Source organism: Electrophorus electricus, chromosome 5, assembly GCF_013358815.1.
Source record: "Electrophorus electricus isolate fEleEle1 chromosome 5, fEleEle1.pri, whole genome shotgun sequence".
In the NCBI taxonomy this organism is placed as follows: Eukaryota; Metazoa; Chordata; class Actinopteri; order Gymnotiformes; family Gymnotidae; genus Electrophorus; species Electrophorus electricus.
In genome coordinates, this window is record NC_049539.1 from 446,172 (window position 1) to 470,000 (window position 23,829).

Here is a 23,829-nt window from a genome sequence, read left to right on the forward strand (position 1 = left end):
CTCTCTCTCTCTCTCTCTCTCTCTCCCCGCTCCCTCCCTCTCTCTCTCTCTCGCTCTCTCTCTCTCTCTCTCCCCCCGCTCCCTCCCTCTCTCTCTCTCTCTCTCCCCCCGCTCCCTCCCTCTCTCTCTCTCTCTCTCTCTCCACCCCCCCCCCCCCCCCGCCTCATTGCGGCCGTTTCGACGTGCGTGACGTCGTTTCCTCCCAAGATGGCGCATGAGGCTCGCTAGAGGAAAGCTGAAGGATTTACCATCGCCTGCTTTATTTATGTTTGCGTTCTCGTGCTACGCTCGTTGCCCGTTTAAAAGGACTTTGCCCGTCTGAGGCGGATTCCAGCGCAGGGACAGGATCTCCTCACCTCAGCGCGTCATGCATGAAGGCAAAAGGACCAAGAACATGTTTCTAACGCGAGCTCTGGAAAAGATCCTGGCGGACAAGGAGGTGCGGAAGGCGCACCACGCGCAGCTGCGCAAGGCGTGCGAGGTGGCCCTGGGTGAGTCTGCTTTTGTTACATTGTAGCAGTTTTACATTCGCAGACCACGTCATTGCGCCCGAGCCCTGCCCGAGCCCGCGAGCGCTAGCGCTAGCGCTGGATTGCTTTGCGGAAGTCGTTTTCTGTGGATGCAATATTGTCAGGAAGACGAAGATCATGACTAGAGTGAGCACACGAGCTGGATGTAGGCGCGCGGTTCTCAGGCAGGAGACGTGTGCTCCTCAGGAGAGGGGAGGCACCTCCAGTGTCAGAGCTGGTCTGTCCTCTCCGACAGCACCCGCACGGCTAGCCACCCTGCTGCTACGCTGATCACTAGTGATAGACACCAGCCGCTGATCGATCACTTCTGTTAGATCCCAGTCGCTCTACATACTCCACATTCATTTATGACCATGGATGTCTCGAGCCGTGATCGAACTGGAATAAGACGTAAATGTTGTTTACTTGAATAATGGCTCGAGACATCTGATGAACAAGTATGACTTTAGATGGCGTCCGATTTAACGACAGCGTGCTGTTAACGTACGCGAGGGGAGGAGAGTGATGTGCAGTGACCTGACGTCCTGTCCGCCTCGCAGGCCGGTGGGGTGATGAGGGGCAGGTCTCAGCACGGCTACCGTGGCTCATATCCGGAAGCAGAAGGTTGTGCGTGTGGACGCGTCCACTGTGCTCGCCCACGTGGGTCCCGTAAGGCAGGTTATGTGAAGATGAACATTTCCGCACGACGTGTCAGTCTTCTGTTGTGTTTTAATAAATGACAAGTCGGAAAACTCAGCCACATGATTCCCAGCTAGTTTCTCCATCCTTCCCTGTGCGCACTGCCCGGCTGCGTCGTGTGTGCGGTGTGGTGCCTCAGCCCCAGCTGCTTCCCGGGCAGCTCTGGTCCCGGTCGTGTTGGGCCCGTATCTGGTTAGGTACGGAGCTCACGCTTGGCTCTCGGGAGAGCGGCGTGCAGGAGTCATATCGCTCCTGAACGGTTTGCAACCACTACCCACGTCCATCGAGACTCGTGAACTTTAACTCGTCTCAGGCATAAGTGCAGCAATGATATCTGGGCCAAGCTTATATTGTCAAGTAAATTAAAATTAAAATGTACCTCTTATTTTAAAGTTGGAATTGTTAATTAAACTGCAACACCTCTTACTGTTGCCTTTATTACTGAGTTGTAAATCTGCAAGATCAAAATAAAGGTTCATGCTTTTCAGAAAGAATCATTTTTGATCATGGTGTATAGGCTGGCACCTGTGAAGTTACAAAGTTTAACATTCTTTCTAGCATGTACGTATATTTACTAAACTGAGTGCTATATTCTACCCATGACAGTCTAGTTCTATTTTCTGGTCTGTGGAAGAGGGTTCACCATGCTCGGTGTGGTTATATTGGGTCCAGCAGTGGCTCTGTGCTCAAAATAAGCCCAGAGGTTTCTCGGCGTGTCTGGCAGGAGTGCTCGCACCCTCCATCTCGCGCTCACTGGCCCAGCTGAGCTTCGTCAGAGGAGTGAAGGGAAGCTGTTGGCTGGCCATTTCTCATGGCCTGCATCTTTGCTTCATGCCTCTTCCTGGCTGGGATAAGGATTGGCTCTTCAGAGTTGGTAATCTTATTGTTCAGAGTTCTATTGGCATTCCCAATTTAATCGAGGTGACGATTTATTGAGGAATGTGTCTCTAACAGTATATGGAAGAAGGGAAACAAGAATTCCTTCTCTTTAGATTCAAATGCTTTTGCTCAAGCAGCTTTGCAGCCGTTGTACAGGCTGGGTCCGTCTCTGGAATGTTGCTGAAAGCCAGTGCAGTGTTTGCTAGTGGAAACAAGGGGCCCTGTTGTAATTCCATAATCTACTCTATCCTGAGATTAAATGGCTGCACTGTCTGAGAATTGATATCTTTGAGGTGGCTTCTCCCCACAGTCTCCTCAGTTATTTGAGTATATTGATATACTCTGATATTTATATGGCTGAAAGAATCACAGGGTTAGAATTTACTTGTATGACGGATTGTACTTTGGTAACAGTCCATAAATGAGACATGCTGGTGGAAACCATAAACCAGAGTCATGAGCTACAGAGAAAAAGCCCAGAACTTCCAGGCTGCTGTGCAGATCGGCATGTCTGTGTAAGACGATAAAGAGTGATACTGTTTAGTTTTTGTTTCATTTTTTTTCCTTTTTAAAACTTGGCTCATAACAATGTAGATGAATTAAATATCTTAAACATGTTGGCTTTATAAACAAATTGTTTTTTTTTACTAGGGCTTGAACAAGTGCGTGTGTGAGTTTAAATTGCAAGCCTCTGTTATGGCTGTTATTGGGCAGATGCTCCTGTTCACATGTCTACACCTGGCAGTTCTGTGTTGATGATGAACCTTGAGTCACGACCTCCACCCCATCCTGTTCCTCTTCCAGTCCAGAGTCCAGGTCGCACCCATGACTGTCCAGGCCATTCTGTCATTTTGAGTTCAGCGGGAGAGGCAAACCTGACACTTGAAGAGCTTCTCTGTTCCTCGAGCACAATGGGCACACAAAACTGGGAAAACAAGTTTTTCCCCCTTAATTTTCAGGATGGCTGGTCATTATTCCAGAAAGAGAGGAGTCTCAGACCCGGGGCTGGAACTGCACAACACCAACTCTTTTGCCTTCTCTCTCTCTCTGCGGCAGCCGTAGATGACACAAGCCGGGAAACAGCAGGAAGCAGACAGCTTCATACTCTAAACCTGAGAGACAAGAGACTTGAGAACAGACCTGTTCTGTTCAGTGCCTGTGGAACTAAAAGGAGGTGCATATAGCAGGACGGGTGTAGTTCGGTCGAGCCCATCACTGCCTATTTCAGGGCCAGAATATTTCAAAATTCTTATTTCAATCTTTTAGTGTTATAGTATGTTTTATTATTATTGCCCTTTCAGGCCATATAGAAACAAAAGCAGTGTATAGGTTGACTAATGCGCATTCATGACTGAATCAATGATTCTGTTTGAAGAGTTTAACTCACGTGTGAGCCAGTAGATCTGAACCTGATGCTGCTGACGCGACTAAAAAAAGCAACGACTGCAAAACAATTGTTTTTAAAAACAAGATTTCAACCGTAGATCAGAAAATAAGTGGAAGGCTTTATTTATTATTTAGGGGTGAGATCAGGTAATTCCTCTTTTGTTCCATCACCCCTGGTCTTCCATTTCTTATTCATCGCCCAGTTTCTCAACACAGACAGCGGGGAGCTGAACCTCACGTAGCTGGAGACCAGCAGAGAGCAGCTACACAGTGTGTCGGCCTGATGTCATACACTGTGATTGGACATCTGAAGGGTGTGGTGTTCCGGAGACATTCCCCTTTTGTTGTATTATGCAGCTGAGCTGGGCTTTTGGACCGCCGGCCTCCGACTCTCCGCTGCATGTCCCGGGCTGATCTGGAATCATCTACTTCCATGTGTTTTTCCTCCAGGATGTTTTCTGTGGTTTCGCTACGAAAACTGTAGCTGAGGAGAAATTTCGTGATGTTTTCCTCCAAGCGGCCTTGTCACTATTCTGTCATCACTGTAGGACACACACGTGTGCTCCTACAGTAAAGAGGAAATTATACCAGTTTGTGGGTTTGGAGGGAGTATGTAGACTTGTGTGTAGACGGGCATGGGGACTAATCTGTGGACAGTGTGGGGACGGGAGTGTAGATGTGTCTGGGGCCAGACACAGGTGTTTAGTGTTGACACTGTAGCTCCATCATTAACACAGGTGTTTGGTGTTGACACTGTAGCTCCGCCATTATCACAGGTGTTTGGTGTTGACGCTGTAGCTCCGCCATTATCACAGGTGTTTGGTGTTGACGCTGTAGCGCCGCCATTATCACAGGTGTTTGGTGTTGACGCTGTAGCGCCGCCATTATCACAGGTGTTTGGTGTTGACGCTGTAGCGCCGCCATTATCACAGGTGTTTGGTGTTGACGCTGTAGCTCCGCCATTATCACAGGTGTTTGGTGTTGACGCTGTAGCTCCGCCATTATCACAGGTGTTTGGTGTTGACGCTGTAACTCCGCCATTATCACAGGTGTTTGGTGTTGACGCTGTAGCTCCGCCATTATCACAGGTGTTTGGTGTTGACGCTGTAGCTCTAAGTGTTTATCATTCTTCTGTGATCTTGTCAGACGTCTCTTCCCCTTCATAAGAACACATGTACCAATAATGGTTAATGGGCCCAGACGTGTTCTTTCTACCCCCACCAAAACCAAGGATGAGAACCAACAGAAACTCCCAGCATTCATTTTGAATTCAGTGCTATGACTGAATTGGTTTACTGTTGCACACATTTACCAAGTGGTTTTATTTCCTTAACTCATGAACATTTAAAGTTCCCACCAACGTTCTGAACAGGTTAATGTTTAACATGTTTAGCAACTTGACTCTCAGTGTGATGACGAACTTCTACTGATGGGAATTCTGATTCTCATTTGGCTACTTGTGGCAAAATCAGCTGGATTCTTTGAGTTTTGTTGTCGCGGGTACTCCACGTCTTTCTGTTCTTGTTTTACTGTGAGTTTGTTCTTGCAAGATAAGTTGTCAAGAACATTCTTACCAAGAACACAAGACCGTCCACTGTGTTCTTGGTATTGAGAAACAGCCTCTCTCTCTCTCTCTCTCTCTGTCTGTCTGTTTCTCTGACTCTCAGTCTGATTAAAGACTCACTGAGGAAGGTGTCCTGAAATACACAGGCCTTCACTGAAGCAATCGTTTGTCTTTTTAAATAAAAAGTCAATGCTCCAAGCTTTTCTCCTGCTTTGTACCATCACAGGCCATGAGAAATAAGGCATCCTCACTCAGATACCGTATTTCACTGCATCTCCGGCAGGTTATAAATTAATCATACTTTCACCACATGTTAATGAGAGAGAACAAGTCAACACTGTTGTGTGCACCAAATGCAATGGTGGGCTGACAGGAGGGCTGATCTGGGGTCAGTCTCACTGTGCCTCACAGGCTGGGGGCTAAATGCAGTACACAAGGGGCCTTCCTGGCAGGCTGAGGAGAAGGTGTACACACCCCTGGGTTGTTGCGCTGTTGCCACTGCCTGATGGACATCCAGGACAAAGTGGTTTGGCGTGGGCGGAGTCATAGGTGGAGGCACAGGTCTTTGGGGAAAATAAGATGTCTATAACCTCTGAGGTGTGCCAGAAAAAAGGGCTGTTACTTGAAAACACACACACACTCACTCACTCACTCACTCACTCACTCACTCACTCACTCACACACACACACACACACACACACACACACACACACACCAGTGCCTATATTTAAGTAGCAGAGGGTGTCAGGGCCACCTGACAGTTCCATTGTGAGAGGTGAAATATGAACCCACATAAGCAGTAATTACCGTGTGACCCAGAGCGTGAAAACTCCAGAGGAGGCCTGTCTGACATGGCAACATGTGGGTCATAGAAGTGGGCCAGTTTAGGGGTCTGGGAAGTTACACTTCTGTGTGTGTGTGTGTGTGTGTGTGTGTGTGTGTGTGTGTGTGTGTGTGTGTGTGTGTGTGTGTGTGTGTGTGTGTGTGTGTGTGTGTGTGTGTGTGTGTGTGTGTGTGTGTGTGTGTGTAAAGAATAGGCACCGCACAATCAGACTGTCTGAGACTCGGATCTCTGTTTTTCTGAGTGTTTGTGGGTGTGTGTGTCTGTTACTAAGGCAGGAACCTGAGGGTGCCAGTGTGAATATTTTTGCATACAGTAAATCAAATGCAGCTAATCTGGGTGGTTCTTGACAGGGTTGATAATTTGATTGACAGGTATGATTTCCACCATGCATGCTCATAACTTTTGGTAATTTTGGAACTTGACCCCTGACCTTGGGCCATTACACACTGCAGTATTCCGTCTCAACAGGAAGCAGTGGACACAAGGACATATGAAAACACTTCCTGTCTGCCTTGACTTGTTAACTCATATAAACACGTACATATTACTCAGTGGAGAACTTTGTGGGTGTTTGTAATTTTGGGCCATCCTATTTGCAGTTCATCCTGCTGTGATTCTAACCAATCACGTGGAGGTATGTTGAAAGAATCATTATTCTAGATTTCTGTCTCAGAGATCTCAGTTGCTTAGTTCTGCAGACACTTTGACTGTGTTCAGTTTAATTGTGGCTCAGAAAGAGGTCGGTTTGCCTGGACACACTTGCACACACTCACACACGCACGTCATCGTGTCTGTGTTTGGATTATATCTGAAACGTGAGTGTTTTGGCTCTGTGCTGGTATTGCTTATCGACGTTAAAACACTGCCCTGTTGTTTTAAATGCCACAGCTAACGATGTCCCATAATTATCAGGAATTTGGGTCCTCTGTGTGGGTCATGACAGACCCTCGTCCCCCAGCAGCTGTCCTGAGTTGGGCTGCTTTAGACAGCTGAAAGTAACAATGACACAAAAGACACAAGTAGGTTAAAATTTTGGACTTTCTAAAACTGTCATCCAGTCCTGGATAAGTCAGAGCTTATGAGGACAGAACACATTGTGTCCTACACGTGAGCAAAGGTCTCTGCTTCCTCTCCCTGGGAGACCAGCCACGAGGCTCATGGAAAGACCCTGACATTCTTAAGCAGCAATATCGACGTGCAGCTATGTCTGTCCCACTTAACACACTGCGTTTTAATCTTTTCCCTTTGGCATAACTCACACTTACTTTGTCTCCCATGGTTTCAGACATTCTGTACAGTACAAGACTCTCTCTTACACTGTAGAAAACATACTTCATGTTCCTGGTTTGGTACCCACACATACCTTTGATTGACAGGTTCACAAGCTAGGTGAGATCTGCCCAAATCTGGCCCTGGAGAGTTGCAGATAATCACGAAGACCTTTGTGAGTGGACACAGTTGCCAGGCTGGTATGAGAAAACACTATTATTAGATTGCAAGTCCTGTTTGACAAAGGAATATGTGGTGAGGAGGAACGCAGTATGGAAGTGTGTAGAAAAGCATCTGGGAATGTCCACGGCACCTCCTGTTCCGCAGGTTTGCCTGTGCTGCTCACAAAGTGGTCCTGATTAAATGTGCTGTACTAGACTGAGTTCCCCAAAAGTGCTGAAAAATTTAGCAGAATACCCATCCCAAGAGCTCAGCCCAGAGAGCTGAAGGAGTTTCCTGGACCACAGTGTCAGTTCACCTTCATGTTGGCCCATGTTGGCCCAGGGGAGCCGCCTTCACACCAGACCATGACCAGGCAGGTGTGTGACCAGGCTGGCTGACGAAGCGGGTGGTCTCAGCTGCACCACCTGCTAAGGTGAAATGCCACCTGCAGCTATTCTGTGTCTTTGTGGATGCATCTGTTTTAGTGTGTGCTGTCATATAGCCCTAAATATTGGTGGTGGTTTTGTTTGTTTGTTTGGGGGTTAGTGTCCTTAGTTGGAAATGGGCACCACTTGTTCACTGATAACACACACTGACGTTCCCGCTCACGGACTCCGAGGTGCAAACACGGAGAGCAGGAGAATGCTTTATGAGGCTTCAGCTGCTGAGTGTGTGTGTGAGAGTGTGTGTGTGAGAGTGTGTGTGTGAGAGTGTGTGTGTGTGTGTGTGAGAGTGAGAGTGTGTGTGTGTGTGTGTGTCAAAATATCATGACATGAAAGGAGGCATAGAAGAAGCATCGCCACCTTTAACTCGACTGTCTGCGTTGGTCCCCTGTCCCCTGATGCAGTTGTTGTTTCCCATTCTCAGAGCTCCCTGTGGGCGCAAGTGTAGCTCGAGCGGCGCTAGCTCTACACTGCTGTTTTGAGAAAATAAATGCTTCTGTAAATAATGTGACCTACCCGAGTTATCTTCCACTGTTCCCCCTAAAATGGCGTTAAAGGACTGTTTTGACTGTTTTTCCCTTTTTCTCTGGTGCCGTTTACTCCTCTGCTGGTGGGCGTGGCCTCACCAGGTTGATTGACAGCCGGTATGTGAAGTGTCTGAACCTGAGGTTCTGTTGGGGGTCTCGGTCAGTCACATTCTCTGGTTAAACTGGAGGACGCCACAGTTCATATTTTAATATCGCATTTAGAGCGGACTCGTCTGTCTTTATTACATAAATATTTATTATAAGTTTACGTTAAGGCTTGTATTCCTCTGCTTAGCCAGGTTTATCTAACAGGATTTGAGAATAACCTGGAACCTCGAAGTCAGTGGATTGTAACATATAACATTAGCTCGCTACAAATGTATTTTATAAATTACAAACAGAGCAAAGGTTAGCCTGCACTAACTTCACAGGTGCTGTATTCTCATCACTTGCTACATTACTGAATAGAGTCCAGTGAAAACAATGGCCGTTAAGTCTATTTTTAATTATCATCCACTGCCTCCAGTGTCAGGAAATCTGCTCTTGTCAATTTGCGTTATCAGTGGCATCAAAGATAACGCCAAATAACGTGTCATTCCTGAATGGACGTTAGGAGGCAGTATTCCTAAATGTATCATTTAGGGTGTAAATGTATTCATTCCTGTATTTAGTCAGAACTGTAAGTCACTTTGGATAAAAGCATCAGATAAATGTCAGGTGGTGTCCACTCATCTCACGTTAAAGGCCTCACAATGTTATATTTTCATTTACCTGATGCGTTTATCCAATATGACTTCCAATTACAGCTGAATACAGTTCAAGCAATTGAGGGTTTAGGGCCTTGTAGTGGCAACCTGCTAGTGGTGAGGACTGAACTGGCAACCTTCTGATAATGAGTCCGATATCTTAACCACTGAGCTATGGTGGTTAGCAGGATGTGATTAACTTCATACTTTTGCTGCAGTTCAGCATTATTGAGCACTGCAAAGTGCAAAAAATAATCTCTAAATGTACTTTTTTTTTGGGTATACTGCCCCCTAACTTCCATTTAGGAGTACAACTTGAGTAACTGAGGGTTAAGGGTCTATTTCAGGGGCCCAACAGTGGCAAGTTAAGTCCTAGTTAGTACACTAGTACACAGTACTAGTTAAGTACTTTAACCACTGAGACACCACTGCCAGTGAACCACATGAGTGAACATCATATTTTCTCTCTCTCGCTCGCTCTCTCTCTCTCTCTCTCTCTCACACTCACACACACACGGTTCCGTTCGCTTGTTTTAGTTTAGGATTTTGTGCATTAATAAATGTAGAATTTATTCACACATCTGTCATATCATCGAATTTCGATAGTCAGTGCCTATGAAACATAATTGTTCTTTCAGAAACCGTACGAGACCGACTATTTGAGACGTATTAATCTAGAATTCAGAGGCCTGACAACTGCACAATTGGTACCATTCCTACTCTATTAAGCTCGCATCACTCATGCCAGCCAAATTCCAGTTGCAAGTCTCGGGGCGGTACGAGCTCAGTAACATGACACCATGTAATTATTTATTACAGCAAATCTGTGATATGATTTTTACCTGTAATATTAACAGGCATATTATGACATTATTTAATTGGCTTCTTATCTGCGCTGTGGTTCCTAATATCCTAATTCAAGTTTAAGTTCAAGTTTGGTTTATTGTCGCATACACAGTATAACTTGCAGTGAAATCCTAAGGATTTTGGTGCTACTAGTGTTACTTAAATCAACCTGAAGACCTGCTGTCCTAATCTTGTACTTTTTAATTCAGTTTCCTCACGAATCTCCTGTGCTTCCATTTCAACATCTTCACCCTCCTCACCTTTGGCAATCTCGTCTGACTTCACTACGCCCTTCTTAATGCAGAGTTTGTACTCGTATTGGTGTAATATATATGATTTGATGAAGCCAGAGGTTGAAGACAGTGTGCTTCAGGGAGGCTGAGTGCTGTGACCGACGCTGGCGTCTACACGACTGAGGAAGGTGTCCATAGTCGCAGTGCGCCAAGTCAGTTTGGGAATCTCTATTCTTACATTCTTACATGAAAAATGTGTTAATCACCTCCACTGAAGCAAAACAATTACACGAATAGCACATCTGAGGTTGTGCACTCACACACACACACACACACACACACACGACACATCGTAAGCAAGTGTACAGAAGTAGAGTAGGCTCCAGGATTTTAATAAATTTGGCCCATGTGTTTCACAGAACTTTTCTCAGCTAATAACCCTGTGGATTTGGAACAAACAGTGTTATAATCCTCAATCTGAATTCATGTTAGTTAAAAATGCCTGATATATCTGATATATAACTGTAAAATTCTGGCATACAATTGTTTAATTTTATAAATTAGTTTATATTATTTAATTTTAGGACTTTAATTGAGGTAGCTTTCTTGCACGGCAAAGGCATCCCTGTGCCAGCCTGTGCCAGCCTGTTTCCACACTCCTACCGAGTTCTTCCTTTTAACACAGTGACGCGCTGAACCAGAATGTCATCACATGTTTGTTTATTTCAAAGTGCCGAACTGCTGGTCAGTTACAGAGAACACTTCCTGTACTGGGTCTTATTCTTACTGTTCCGGGATTAAATATTTGTTCTTCATTGTCCCCTGTCAAAGGGCAGCGTGCGTGTGCGCGTGCACGTGAGTAAGGCTGAGTCATGGTCGTGTGTGTGCGTGTCAGGAGAATTCTCTGTGGTGGAGTTTCCATGGCAGATATTATTATTGACATTATTCATCACAGCCTTTCCGCCCAGCACATGCTACTCCCCCAGGACCCATCAGGAGTCCTTGGCAGGCCTGAATAAAAAACATTACCATGTCATTCTGTCTCCTGTGCTCTCTGTTGCTTAGACTGTTTAAGGTTTGGTAAACTCTCCAGGGATTGGACCAAGGAGGCACTGGTAGGGCGTTCCACCACAATGGCCTGGTTGTGAATGTTGGTGTTTGATAGTAGTTGTCAGGGCTGTGGGATTTTGAGGCATTCTGCTGGTTGTGGAGGGCTGTCTGTGTGTGTGTTTTTGTATATAGCGTAGGTCTGATAGCAGACTAGTGTTTTTGTGGCCATCTTGGCTTCCACAAACACATGTTGACGTTTGAAAGCCACAACAGTGGCTGATCTGGAAACTGGTTATGATGTCATGCCTGTGTTTGGTAATGAAATGTCATATGTTTATTAGCCTGTGTGATGGTGTGTTCATTTAGCTTGTGCTCACACTCATGGCTTTTTATCACTGATTAAATAATACAACATTTTTAACATTAATTTTCATACTAAGGAGGCAAATAATTTTAGTAGAGAAAAAGAAAGTTGTTTGCTTTTCCAGTGATTTTGGTTGTTTCCACGTGTGTTGATGTGGCTTCTCTGTTTTCAGTTAAGCAGTGACAGTGGGTCCCAACGCGCTGTTGAAACTGTTGAAATTTCACACAAAGGGGACAAATTAAAGACATAAAACTCAGAATAGTTCAAAAATGGAAATTCTGAGCAGTGTTTGTGGGAAAATAAGAAAATAAACACAATGTTACCACACAGCAGCTGTTTGCATATAAAATCTTACAGTGAAAAAACTCAAATTAACTTCACCCTATAAGAAAAAAAACATTCTTTTTGCCATCTGTGAGGTTTGTTTTTTGTTGTAGGCTGTATTTCAGAACTAGCTAACAGGCCAAGGTAGACTACATGTTCAGTGGTGTTTTTTACAGATACACTATGTAGCCAAAGTATGTAAACACCTGATCATTACTTTGTGCACAGGACACAACTCCAGTGTCCTGCTTAGAACCCTGATCTCCACCCCACTGGACACGTTTGGGATGAACTGGAACATGACTTGTCAGTTGGGACTCGTCCAACACCAGTGCCTGAGCTCACGAATGCTTTTTGGACTGGATGAACTGATATTCCCATGGACACACCTACAACATTCCCACCGTCGTGTGGAAATCCTTCCCAGAAGCGTGCAGGATGTGGTCCACCGACGTGTTGGTAATGTGGTGTAGCTGTGTGTGTGTTGGTCGATCAGAGAGCAGAGACCCTCCACCCCACCCCCGCCTTGCCCATGCACAAGCAAACCTGAGCGTGCAGGACTTCTCTGGGTGCCACTCGGAGTAAGCTATTGTCTGATAATGTCTGATAATGTTTGCTTGTTGTTTTCAAACACAAGTTCTTTGGTTGACTTTTGTCAGTCGTTTTAGCAGCTTTTAAACTTTGAGTAACTTTTTTTTTTTGAGTTTATCTCTTACTTCCCTCTTCCACCTCTCTCCCTCCCCTTCTCTCTCTCTCTCTCTCTCTCTCTCTCCCTCTCTCTCTCTCCTCCTCCTCCTCCTCCTCTCCCTGAGTCATCTGGAGTTGTTACTCCAGCTTTTAAGGTGTGAAGCAGCTTCCAGCCTCAACACAATCTGTGTGTGCGGCTGACAGTTTTGCAGTCAGCAGATTGGTGTGGAACACCAAACAATAACTGCACTCACTTTCTAACAGAAGGTCTGTGTGAGAGTCTGTGGACCTCTCAGGGCACTCCTGCTGCACCTGATCTGGAACATGTCTGTGTTTACACTCAACTCCAGACCGAGACACTTAACAGCATACTAGTGCCGCAGTAGAGCAGTGTGTGCCAGTGGCTCAGGTACTGGACTAATAATCAGAAGGTTGCCAGTTCAAGTCCTGCCTCTGAACAAGACCCTTAACCCTCAATTACTCACATTGTGCTCAGTCAGAATTATACAGAGTAAACAGACTGGTGAGACCATATCGGGTGTTTACTGGAGTCAACACCTTTTGTTTCTATCTACATGATTTTGTTTCTCATGTTTCATTTTACTGTTATGAGCTAAAACACTGAAACACTTGTTTTGTCTTTTAATTTTTTTCAGAGGAAATCAAAGCGGAATCAGAGAAATTAAGGTGAGCCAATTTGGTCAGGATGGAAGGGAGGGTAGTCTGGAGTGGGGTGGTGTAGGGGGTGGAGTGGGGTGGTGTAGGGGGTGGAGGGTTCTGTAGGGTAATGCAGTGAGCTGTGGTCTTTTCCCTGGTGATCTGGCTAAAGCCCAATTTATCAGTTAAAAACATGACCACGCTAATTCCTTTGGAGAAGGAGAGACAACGTTCTAATGTTGCTGTTCCCTGCTTCTTCTGAGACAAAGGGACTTTGAAGGATTAATGTTTAGGGTTTGGGTTTGAGTTTAGCTTTAAGGGTTTGGGTTTGGAGTAAGGGTTAGGGTTAATTATTTGGTTTAGGGTTAAGGTTAAGGGGTTAGGGTTAGGTTATGCTTAGGGTTAAGGGGTTAGGGTTAAGGGTACGATTAGGTTTGGGGTTAAGGTTAGGGTTTAGGGTTAAGTTTAAGGGTTTAGGGTTAGGTTATTAGGTTTGGGGTTAACGTTAAGGGTTAGGGGTTTGGGTAAAGGGCTACTGTCCATCCACCACCCCACTGCCCCTCCTCTCACTCACTCTCACTCTCTCACACACACACACACACACACACACACACACACACACACACACACACGTGCACTCACACAGACACACGCGTGCACTCACTCGCACCCACACGCACACCCACACACTCGCATCCACACGCATGCATGCACACACACACGCATGCGCACACACACATGCACTCATACATACGCACACACGTACTCTCGCACGCACTCACGCATGCGCACGCACTCGCACTCATACATACGCACACACGCACTCGCACGCACTCACGCATGCGCACGCACTCACGCACTCGCACACATGCACTCACGTACATGTACACGCACTCGCACTCACGCACATCTACGCACACACGTGCACTTGCACCCACACTCGCAGTCGCACCCGCGCACACACGCACTCGCAGTCTCGCCCGCGCACACACGCACTTGCACATGTACACACACACTCACACACACGCGTGCACTCACACACACACACACGTGCACTCACACACACACACGCGTGCACTCACACACACACACACGCGCGTGCACTCACACACACACACACTCGCGCACACGTACTCGCACCCACACACGTACACGTGCGCACACATGCACCCACACGCGCGCGCGCGCGCACACACGTGCACTCACACACACGCGTACTCACACCCACACGCATGCACTTACACACACCCACACGCATGCACTTACACACACCCACACGCATGCACTTACACACTCACACACACACACACACACACGCGCGTGCACTCACACACACACACTCGCGCACACGTACTCGCACCCACACACGTACACGTGCGCGCACGTGCACCCACTCGCGCACACGCACACACCCAAGCACGCACTCACACACACACTCCCACACGCGTGCACATGCACACACACACAAGCACTCGCACGCACACGCACGCAGTCTCACACGCGCGCACACTCTCACACACTCACTCTCTCGCGCGCACTCTCACACACGCACTCTCACACGCACTCACTCACGCTCCCACACACACACTCACACGCACTCGCTCTCTCACCTACACATACACACACTCGCAACTGCACACAGATACGCACTCACTCGCACTCGCACAGACATGCACCCGCACTCGCACAGACATGCACCCGCACTCGCACAGACCCGCACACGCAGACACACGCACTCACGTGCACGCAGACACACGCACTCGCGTGCACGCAGACACACGCACTCGCGTGCACGCAGACACACGCACTCGCGTGTACGCAGACACACGCACTCGCGCGCGCATGCACCCACACACACTCACGCACCCACACACACTCACGCACCCACACACACTCGCGCACACTCACACACAGCTCCTCCTTCATCTGTCCTTATCTGACTCCCAGTAGCTCAGCAGCTGGGGACAGCAAGTCCAGCTCCAGCACTTTACCACCCATCAAATCCAAGACCAGCTTCATTGAAGCAGATAAATACTTCCTGCCGTTCGAGTTGGCATGCCAGTCCAAATGCCCACGAATTGTCAGCACCTCTCTGGACTGTTTACAGGTCAGTGTTCAGTGACAAAACAGGCACATTTAGGTCATTTTGCTGCACACTGCAATTCTGTCAAAATAAAACTATTTAAAAAAAAAAGGTCATTCTGATAATGAGACATTGAGTCTCCTGTAGTTTTTAGATTTAAGGCATTTGAGAGACATAACACAATAGGAACATCAGTGATTGGTCAGGATGGTTGCAGCACAGAATTCAGATGCTCTGATTGGTTAGAGTGCTTCTCTGGTTCCTGCTACCATCTGATGTATTGTTCATTCCTACACGTATGTGATTTTGTAGAAACTCATAGCCTACGGCCACCTGACGGGCAGTGCACCGGACAGCACAGCTCCGGGGAAGAAGCTGATCGACCGGATCATGGAGACCATCTGTGGCTGTTTCCAGGGCCCCCAGACAGACGAGGGAGTCCAGCTACAGATCATAAAGGTCCATTTAACCCTCCTGCAGTGTCTGTAAATGTGAAAGGAAGTGCAGCGTTGTGATTTATGTGTGAGAGTACAGTAGCTGGAGAGCTCACGTTTAGTGTCTGATGTATGTACACTCCTAGAGACATGGGCTATGTGTAGAAAATGAACAAGGAAGATTAGCATTTACCAGATAACTAATTGGTTGCCGTGTAAACAACACCCCATGCATGCGCGCACATACACACACACGCACGTGTGCGCGCACACACATGCACGCACGCAGCGCAAAAGGACCCACCTCCTCCAGTTGAATTGGTGTAGTGCTGTTTGTGCAGGCTCACCAGTTGGAGGGGCGGGGCGAGGGCAGGGCAGGGGCGTCGTCTGCAGTCTGGTAACACCCCATCTTTTCGCTGTTCAGCAGTAATCCCATACCTTCCCCACTCCAGGAATACTGACACACAGGTCGTATCTGCCGGACTGCAGGTGCATGCCTTGTCCGCTCACTGCTCTGTGATTGTTCTGACCTACCAGGCTTTGCTGACGGCGGTGACGTCCCAGCACATCGAGATCCACGAGGGCACCGTCCTGCAGGCCGTGCGCACCTGTTACAACATCTACCTGGCCAGCAAGAACCTGATCAACCAGACCACGGCCAAAGCCACCCTCACGCAGATGCTCAACGTAATCTTCGCCCGCATGGAGAACCAGGCCGTGAGTGCTGGCCCGCTCCTCTCGCTCGGCCTTCGTCTAACCGTGGCTTCCTTCTGATCGATGCTGTCTTCCCCTTCCCCGTCCCTCCTTTCAAAATCTAGCTTACCAATCACAAGATGAGTTGCTCTTTGGCGTCCAGAAAGCGTGACCGTCAGGTAAAGAGCAACAGGGCCTGTCTTGGGTTTGCTTGATCTGAATTCCTCTGGTGTGTGTGTGTCAGCTTCATACATGTCCTGCAACCTCTCAGACTTCGTCTCCCTGTGCTCTCTCTCTCCTTTTTCTCTTTTATTCATAATGTACAGTTTGGTTGTTTTTTTGTTTGTTTGTTGTTTGATTTTTGGGTTTTTTAGCTCTTTGATATCACTTCTAGGATGTGATACTGGTGCGCGCGCGCGGGCGTGTGTGTGTGCGTGTATGTATGCATGTGCGAAGACGTTCCGCATTAGTCACTCTGGGGTCACGTTGTGGGCATCATTTTATACCGATAAAACAATGAAGTCCCTCACTGTAGGACTTTGATGCACTCCCTTTACACAGCATTTGAAAGAAGCTCCGCATGACCTGGCCCTGTGCCAGCTCAGACCCATATCTGACCCGTATCTGACCCGTATCTGACCCGTATCCGACCCATCTCCGACGTCCCATGGCCAGGCTAGCTGTTTTGTCAGATGAGTTTACATGTAGTGGCCTTGACATGTCAGTTGGTAGATGTTGCTGACTTCATGGTCGTGTGTGTGTGTGTGTGTGTGTGTGTGTGTGTGTGTGAGAGTAATCAGGCGTTATTTAACCATTTGATCTACCGGAGTTTAAACTGGACTGGACGTCCACAATTGCTTTGAGATTTACTGTGGGTTACCATACATGGGAATCTTAAATATTCCGGTTTATTTGTACGTTTGGTGAAATTATTTAATTTATTCCTGGGTGTGTTTATTTAGCTTGCCAGCTCCTCCGTTCCTCTCAGGGCGGATGTGGGCTCGTCTGACCTGGAAGCGAAGATGGCAAACTACTGATGAATGGTCAGGAAAAACTGTGATTCTTCAGCTCACCAGTGAGCATCTCAGTGCAGAAACTTCTACAGACCTTAAGGCTTCAAGCTTAACTAAAGCACATTAATGTTATTCTTTGGTGGCTCTGGGTTAACAAATGTTCCACATGGCCACACTACATCAGAGAGTCTTATACTGTGCTCTCAGTCTAGGGTCTGTGGGTCTGTTCTCTGTTGAGCAGGAGAGGGTGACGTGGGTGCTGCTTGGAGGTCTCTGTGAGCTGCATACCAAGTGCTGCCTCTGCCACGCCCGCTGCCACGCCCACTGTCACGCCCACTGCCCTGTCTGCCGCATTCCAGGTGGCGCCCACCTCCACCCACACCAGGTGGTGTGGGCAAACGGGTTGAAGAGAGAGGAATGTAGTTTGCTCTCATTCCTGGAGTCTCCCACTCATTGTCTGACTCTCGCACACTCGTAAAACTCATCACATACACACACCTCATCAAAAACACTTTCCATACGTTATTCTAGAGTGTGTAAAGCAGGCAGTGAAGTGTCATAAAATCAGATGTTTGAGCAGCTTAATGTGAAGCACGTTTTTGTCATCAGATGGAAACTAAATCCTTTGACACTCTTTCTGTTCATCACAGTGTGTATTTGTCATTCATATCGTTCATAAACATCCTTACAGTTTCACAGACGTCATCAGATCATCAGATCAAGCACGACTGCTCTCTCTGACACCCCTGCATGCACCCAACAAAACCATTAGGTTATCATGACCGCGGGACGTGTGTTTTCCCACAGAACAGTCCTGCGGTATTCCTGGTTCTTCTTTGGTTTCTCTGTATCTTTTTCTGACGAAGAACCTTCATTTATAAGTGCAGATGTTGGCTTTCTGTGTGCAGGGTTTCATGTTCTGCAGTTTGGCTCTGGGGGTCTGCCCAGGGGCGACCCATAACGACATCTCTGTAACTGGAGCGTGCCCGTTAAAATGATGTGTGTCTGAGTCTGAAGTGTCTGAGTCTGATGTGTGTGTGTGTGTTCAGCTTCAGGAAGCTAAGCAGATGGAGCGAGAGAGACAGCGACAGCCATCACCCTGCAGTCAGCAGGAGCCAGAAACGCCCGGAACGCCCGGAACGCCTGGCATGGTCCTGAGTCAGCAGTTGAATGGTGGCCAGGCAGAGCTGCATCGCCCCCCCTACGAAAGTCCTGAGCCGGAGAACGGCTCCCATCTCTGCCCCGTGGAGAACGAACAAACGGAGGCGGACCAAGCCACAGCCGCCGCCCAGAGTAATGCCCCGCCCATCTTCACAGAGTAGTGCCCGCCCATCTTCACAGAGTAGTGCCCCGCCCATCTTCACAGAGTAGTGCCCCGCCCATCTTCACAGAGTAGTGCCCCGCCCATCTTCACAGAGTAGTGCCCCGCCCATCTTCACAGAGTAGTGCCCCGCCCATCTTCACAGAGTAGTGCCCCCGCCCATCTTCACAGAGTAGTGCCCCCGCCCATCTTCACAGAGTAGTGCCCCCGCCCATCTTCACAGAGTAGTGCCCCCGCCCATCTCCCTGGGCAAGTCTTCCCGTCTGGTCTCTTTCTTTGTGTTCTCTAAAACAAAGTTTTTCCTCATGTCAGCTCTTCTGCTGTATGTCCTGTGTTATGAACATAAACACACACTCTTGCTCCCTTGTTTGGTTGTTTGTTTTATCTCTATCACACACACACACACACACACACACACACACACACACACACACTCACTCTCATCAACTGTGAGTCACCCAAGTCATTAGTTACTACCGTCCTCCGCTCTGTTCAGTGACGTGGAGCCGCTGGTCACAGTGTGATCTGTGACACTGTTACAGAAGGGTGTCAACTCTGATCCTCCATTACTCCACTCCATAACGTCACTCCGCTATGGTGCCGTGTTCTGACCCTCCTTTAGTTGGAGGCAGTTTCCAATCCCAGTTATTAATGTCCTTATTAGAAACAGAATTTTAAAAAACTGATACTGTAACCTAGGCTATAATACCACTGGTTGTGTGTGTGTGTGTGTGTGTGTGTGTGTGTGTGTGTAATAACTCTCCCTACCCTGTAAATGAACAGAAGGCTCCCATGAAACAAATATTCAGAATCACAATTGGTTTATTTTGACAGTAGCGCATACGAACACAGACATGGATGCAGATAAATGAAATAGAAGAAGAAAATAAATAAAATAAAGAAACCAAAGTCAAGTGGAGCTGTGTTTGTGTCTGTGAAGGCGCAGCTGAGAACAGCACAGACGTCGAGGATGAGGGGCGCCCAAATTATGAAAACGAGGCTCAGGAGATCGTACAGAGCATCCTGCAGGGAGTGGTGAACACCATAGCAGGAGGTAAGCCCCGCCTCTGCCCAACCTGGCCACGCCCTGCCCAGCCTGGCCACACCTCCACGCTACTGGCAGAGGTTCAAACACTGGGTGTGTTGATTCCTGCCCTGGGAACTCACAGCCATGTTCTGGAGAGCTGTGCTCATGTGGAGGTGTGTTTAACCCACCATGCCTCGCTGATGTCCTCCGAATCCAAAAAAGAAGACAAAGGAAGGATTGCTGAACAAGCCCCCAGAGCCTCATGTCTGTCTGTGCTCAGATGCCATGGAGAGCCGAGCAGGGGAGGCGGAGCCAGCCGAGGTCACGCCCACCTCCCTGGAGGAGGAGGGGGGCCTTGGGAGCGACAGCGAGAACGTTCATGCAAACGGAATCCCCGGCACGCCAATCTCCGCCAGCTTCGCCCCATCCCTGCCCGATGACCGGCTGTCCGTGTCTTCCAGTGACACTCAGGTCAGTCTTTGAGCTTTTGGCCTGCCACACAGACTGTTCTCAGGTCAGTCTTTGGACTTTTGACCTGTCCTCCTGCTGACTCTGTCTATATTAAGGATTGTCCTGAAGATAAAGGGATTTTATATTTTATATATAGCTTTTTGTATTAACAAACAGATGCATGATTTGTTTAGTGATGTTAGACGCCAGGCTATAAACATGTCATAATAAATGACTAATTTGATCAGGTTGTGTTAATATAATTAATTTATAATTTATTATAAATAATGAATCTTTCTGGAATTTTAAAGATAGTATTGTTTTACACTACTACACAGCATATGGTGCTTCAGAAGCGTCCTGCTGTCGGGAGTGTGTCCTGATAGCCTGTGTTCCCACGTGTCTTTCTGTGCTGCAGGAGTGTGTGGCTCCAGCCGGGACGGCACCAATAGCGAAGTTCTCACACATTCTGCAGAAGGATGCCTTCCTAGTGTTCCGCTCACTCTGCAAGCTGTCCATGAAGCCCCTTTCCGATGGACCACCGGATCCCAAGTAAGCGCATGCTTGTGTCGTGTCCAGGACCGGGAGAACGTTGGAAAATGGGATTGTGATTGAATCCAGACTGATCAGGACTAAACATGATTCCAGTTGTTTTCTAATGACCGAGGAAATGTTTTATTATCAAAGAAGATGGTTTTCAGAGAAGCTGAGATCCAGAGAAGAACACAATTTTCAAAATGCGAAAGCACAGATTAAATATGATTTACAAATCCATCTTCTGTAATGTTAAACGTGGGTTTAACGTGGTATTGGATTGGAGGAAAGGTCTGTCCAGGAACAGGAACAGTGTTTTCCCACCAGGCAAGCAGAAACTGCCCCGTTCATTCTGTCGTCCGAGACGGTTGAGAGTGCGTGTTTCACTGAGATGCCGGTCACCCGTGCAAATTTCCACCAGGGAGACTGTGTGGAGGCGGGGTAAACGATGCGACCTAGAGGAGAGCAGAGATAGCTGGCGTTTGAGAGAGTCTCTACAGCGGTGCTCTTGTAGGCGAGACAGTCTTCAGTGGTCTGTTATAAACCCTGGAAGCTCACCCGATGTCACCACAGGTGTTTTTAAAAGGACACTTGTTGTTCAGGCTGTGTAGTTGGTTATTCTATTTCATGGAGTTTTTCTTTTTTTTTCTTTCTGACTTTAGTTCGTAAAGTATAAAGACCAATTCTGCTTATTTCTCCATGAATAAGTACATTTCAGTCCATTTCAGCCGCAGAGAAAAGCAGCTTGTGTTGAATGTTCATTTGCACCCGTGTGTAAGCAGAAAACCTTGAACAGAACGTGAAGTTGGGTTTTATTGTCCATGTATTACTGAGTGTTCAGTGCAAAGATGAATGTGTTAGTCACTGCTCACGCCAACACAAGAAATGTGTCGACAGTTCTGGTGACCCACCTCGGAGGGTATATCCGTCGTGTCCCTGATTTAACACACCCGCTACTACCTAGTTAATGACCAGGTGGGGATGGGTGATGAGTCTCCACTGTCAAGATAAATTACATAACAATATACTTCCCTGGATATATCGTCGGCCTTATCAGTACTATTACGGAACCATCTACACCATTTTGGTTTTTCTCAGCAAATCTACATATTAAAGTCAACTTTGTCATTCCTATGTACTTCAGACATAGTGTGTGTGTGTGTGTGTGTGTGTGTTTTATCTTTAAAACTAATCACACAACATGTATCGTGAAAATATCAAGTATCGTGATACTGTTTTGTTTGAGCTATCATCCACCTGTATTACCAGCCGCTTTGTCTTGAACTAGGTGCGTTATATGAGCGTGACCTGACCCCGCCCTTTTGTCTGCAGATCACATGAGCTGCGCTCCAAGGTCCTGTCTCTGCAGCTGCTGCTGTCCATCCTGCAGAACGCAGGACCCATCTTCAAGACCAATGAGATGTTCACCAACGCCATCAAGCAGTACCTGTGCGTGGCGCTGTCCAAGAACGGCGTGTCCTCTGTCCCGGAGGTCTTTGACCTCTCCTTGTCCATCTTTCTCACTCTGCTGTCCAACTTCAAGACCCATCTGAAGATGCAAATCGAGGTGCCTGACTGTGATTCGTATACATGAAACCCTGTAGTTCATATACATATTCAAATTCATATATATATTCATATTCTACTGTCCTGCTGAACTGTCAGCTGACAGCGTAGATTCCTCACAGTTAATCATGACAGCCTATAATTCTGTGCGTGAGTGTGTGTTAGGGTTTCATGCTGACGTTTGGTTCTGTACTAAATCATTATCTTGTTTGTCCCACATATCAAAGTCTCTGCATACACACATTATCCTCACACTTCCATGCTGAGTGTAGCTGTATTACCGTGCTGTGCTGCTTGGGGCTTTGGGGTAATTTAAAAAAACCTGACATGTTGAATCAGACCATAAAACAATGTTGCCTCTTATTTTTCTCAGGTCTTTTTCAAAGAGATTTTCCTGTACATCCTCGAGACATCCACGAGCTCATACCACCATAAGTGGATGGTCATTCAAACCCTCACCAGGATCTGTGCAGGTTTGTCCCTGTTGATGTTGTTGTTGGCCCACAGCGAGGAACCCATGATATTAACCACCTGCCGTCTGTGTTGCAGATGCACAGAGTGTTGTCGACATCTATGTGAACTATGATTGTGACTTAAATGCTGCTAATATATTTGAGAGGCTGGTGAATGACCTGTCCAAGATTGCTCAGGGCAGAGCTGGGCATGAGCTGGGCACCACCCCTTTACAGGTAAATATGACCACTGGACGTGACTGCCCTTTGGAAAAGTGTTGATATCGTACAGTAAAGTCTAGCACGTCTTTGCCATGGAAAACCGAACTACACTGAAAAAGAAGGAAACTTCCTATAAGTTTAGATACGGGGATGTTTCATTACGTGAGCAGGTCGGGGGGGCTATTTAGGAGCAGAAAGTCAAATTCTTCAGGCTGAGTCCATCGTAGGACTTGAACTGTTCTGACCCTGAATTCTCATCAAGCAGCTGTGTTCTTGTGTCCAGGAGCTCACCCTGAGGAAGAAAGGCCTGCAGTGTCTTGTCTCCATCCTGAAGTGCATGGTAGAGTGGAGCAAAGACCAGTACGTCAACCCCAACTCCCAGACCAGCCTGGGTATGTCCTCCAGCACATCTATTAGCGTACTGTGCATCTACTAATATGCTGTGCATCTTTTAAAATGCTCAAGTGACTTTAGGGGCAATACATTACACTATACTAACAGTTTTGGGAAGGTATACTACACTATACTACTAGTTTTGGGAAGGTATACTACACTATACTATTAGTTCTCACTACATGACTGTACATTTTCTGTCTTTAAACATTGCTGCCTGTGCAGAGTAACGTCCCCAGGCTGATCACCAGAGCTGAAGGCATCTCAAAGCCTCAGAGGAAAGAGCAGAAATTGTAGGGCGTCATGTTCAGGACAGACCTGGAGTGTCTTGTTTAAACAGGCCAGGGGCTGGATCTCATCACTCAGGGCGAGAGGCCCAAAGCCAGGGCACGTGGTCTTGGTCTATATGAGTGCTCCTTTTCTGGCTTCTGCCCCCCCCAAGAGGGGAGTG

At 47.2% G+C, this 23,829-nt stretch overlaps 1 protein-coding gene across 2 annotated transcripts in view; it reads left to right on the forward strand.

Annotated features, from left to right (window-relative positions):
* Window positions 1–201: 201 nt before the first annotated feature.
* Window positions 202–23,829, forward strand: part of arfgef1 (ADP-ribosylation factor guanine nucleotide-exchange factor 1 (brefeldin A-inhibited)) — a 37,656-nt gene continuing 14,028 nt past the window's right edge. Inside the window, exons 1-13 of one of the 2 annotated variants that reach the window (XM_027030970.2) lie at window positions 202–491; window positions 13,190–13,220; window positions 15,138–15,297; window positions 15,586–15,732; window positions 16,245–16,424; window positions 18,463–18,706; window positions 19,675–19,788; window positions 20,042–20,232; window positions 20,630–20,763; window positions 22,078–22,312; window positions 22,685–22,784; window positions 22,861–23,000; window positions 23,269–23,377. In XM_027030970.2, the coding sequence (XP_026886771.2) occupies window positions 368–491; window positions 13,190–13,220; window positions 15,138–15,297; window positions 15,586–15,732; window positions 16,245–16,424; window positions 18,463–18,706; window positions 19,675–19,788; window positions 20,042–20,232; window positions 20,630–20,763; window positions 22,078–22,312; window positions 22,685–22,784; window positions 22,861–23,000; window positions 23,269–23,377 (1,909 nt within the window). In that variant the 5' untranslated portion in view covers window positions 202–367. The remainder of the gene's footprint in view (window positions 492–13,189; window positions 13,221–15,137; window positions 15,298–15,585; window positions 15,733–16,244; window positions 16,425–18,462; window positions 18,707–19,674; window positions 19,789–20,041; window positions 20,233–20,629; window positions 20,764–22,077; window positions 22,313–22,684; window positions 22,785–22,860; window positions 23,001–23,268; window positions 23,378–23,829) is intronic. The other variant, XM_035526299.1, reaches the window with a different exon arrangement.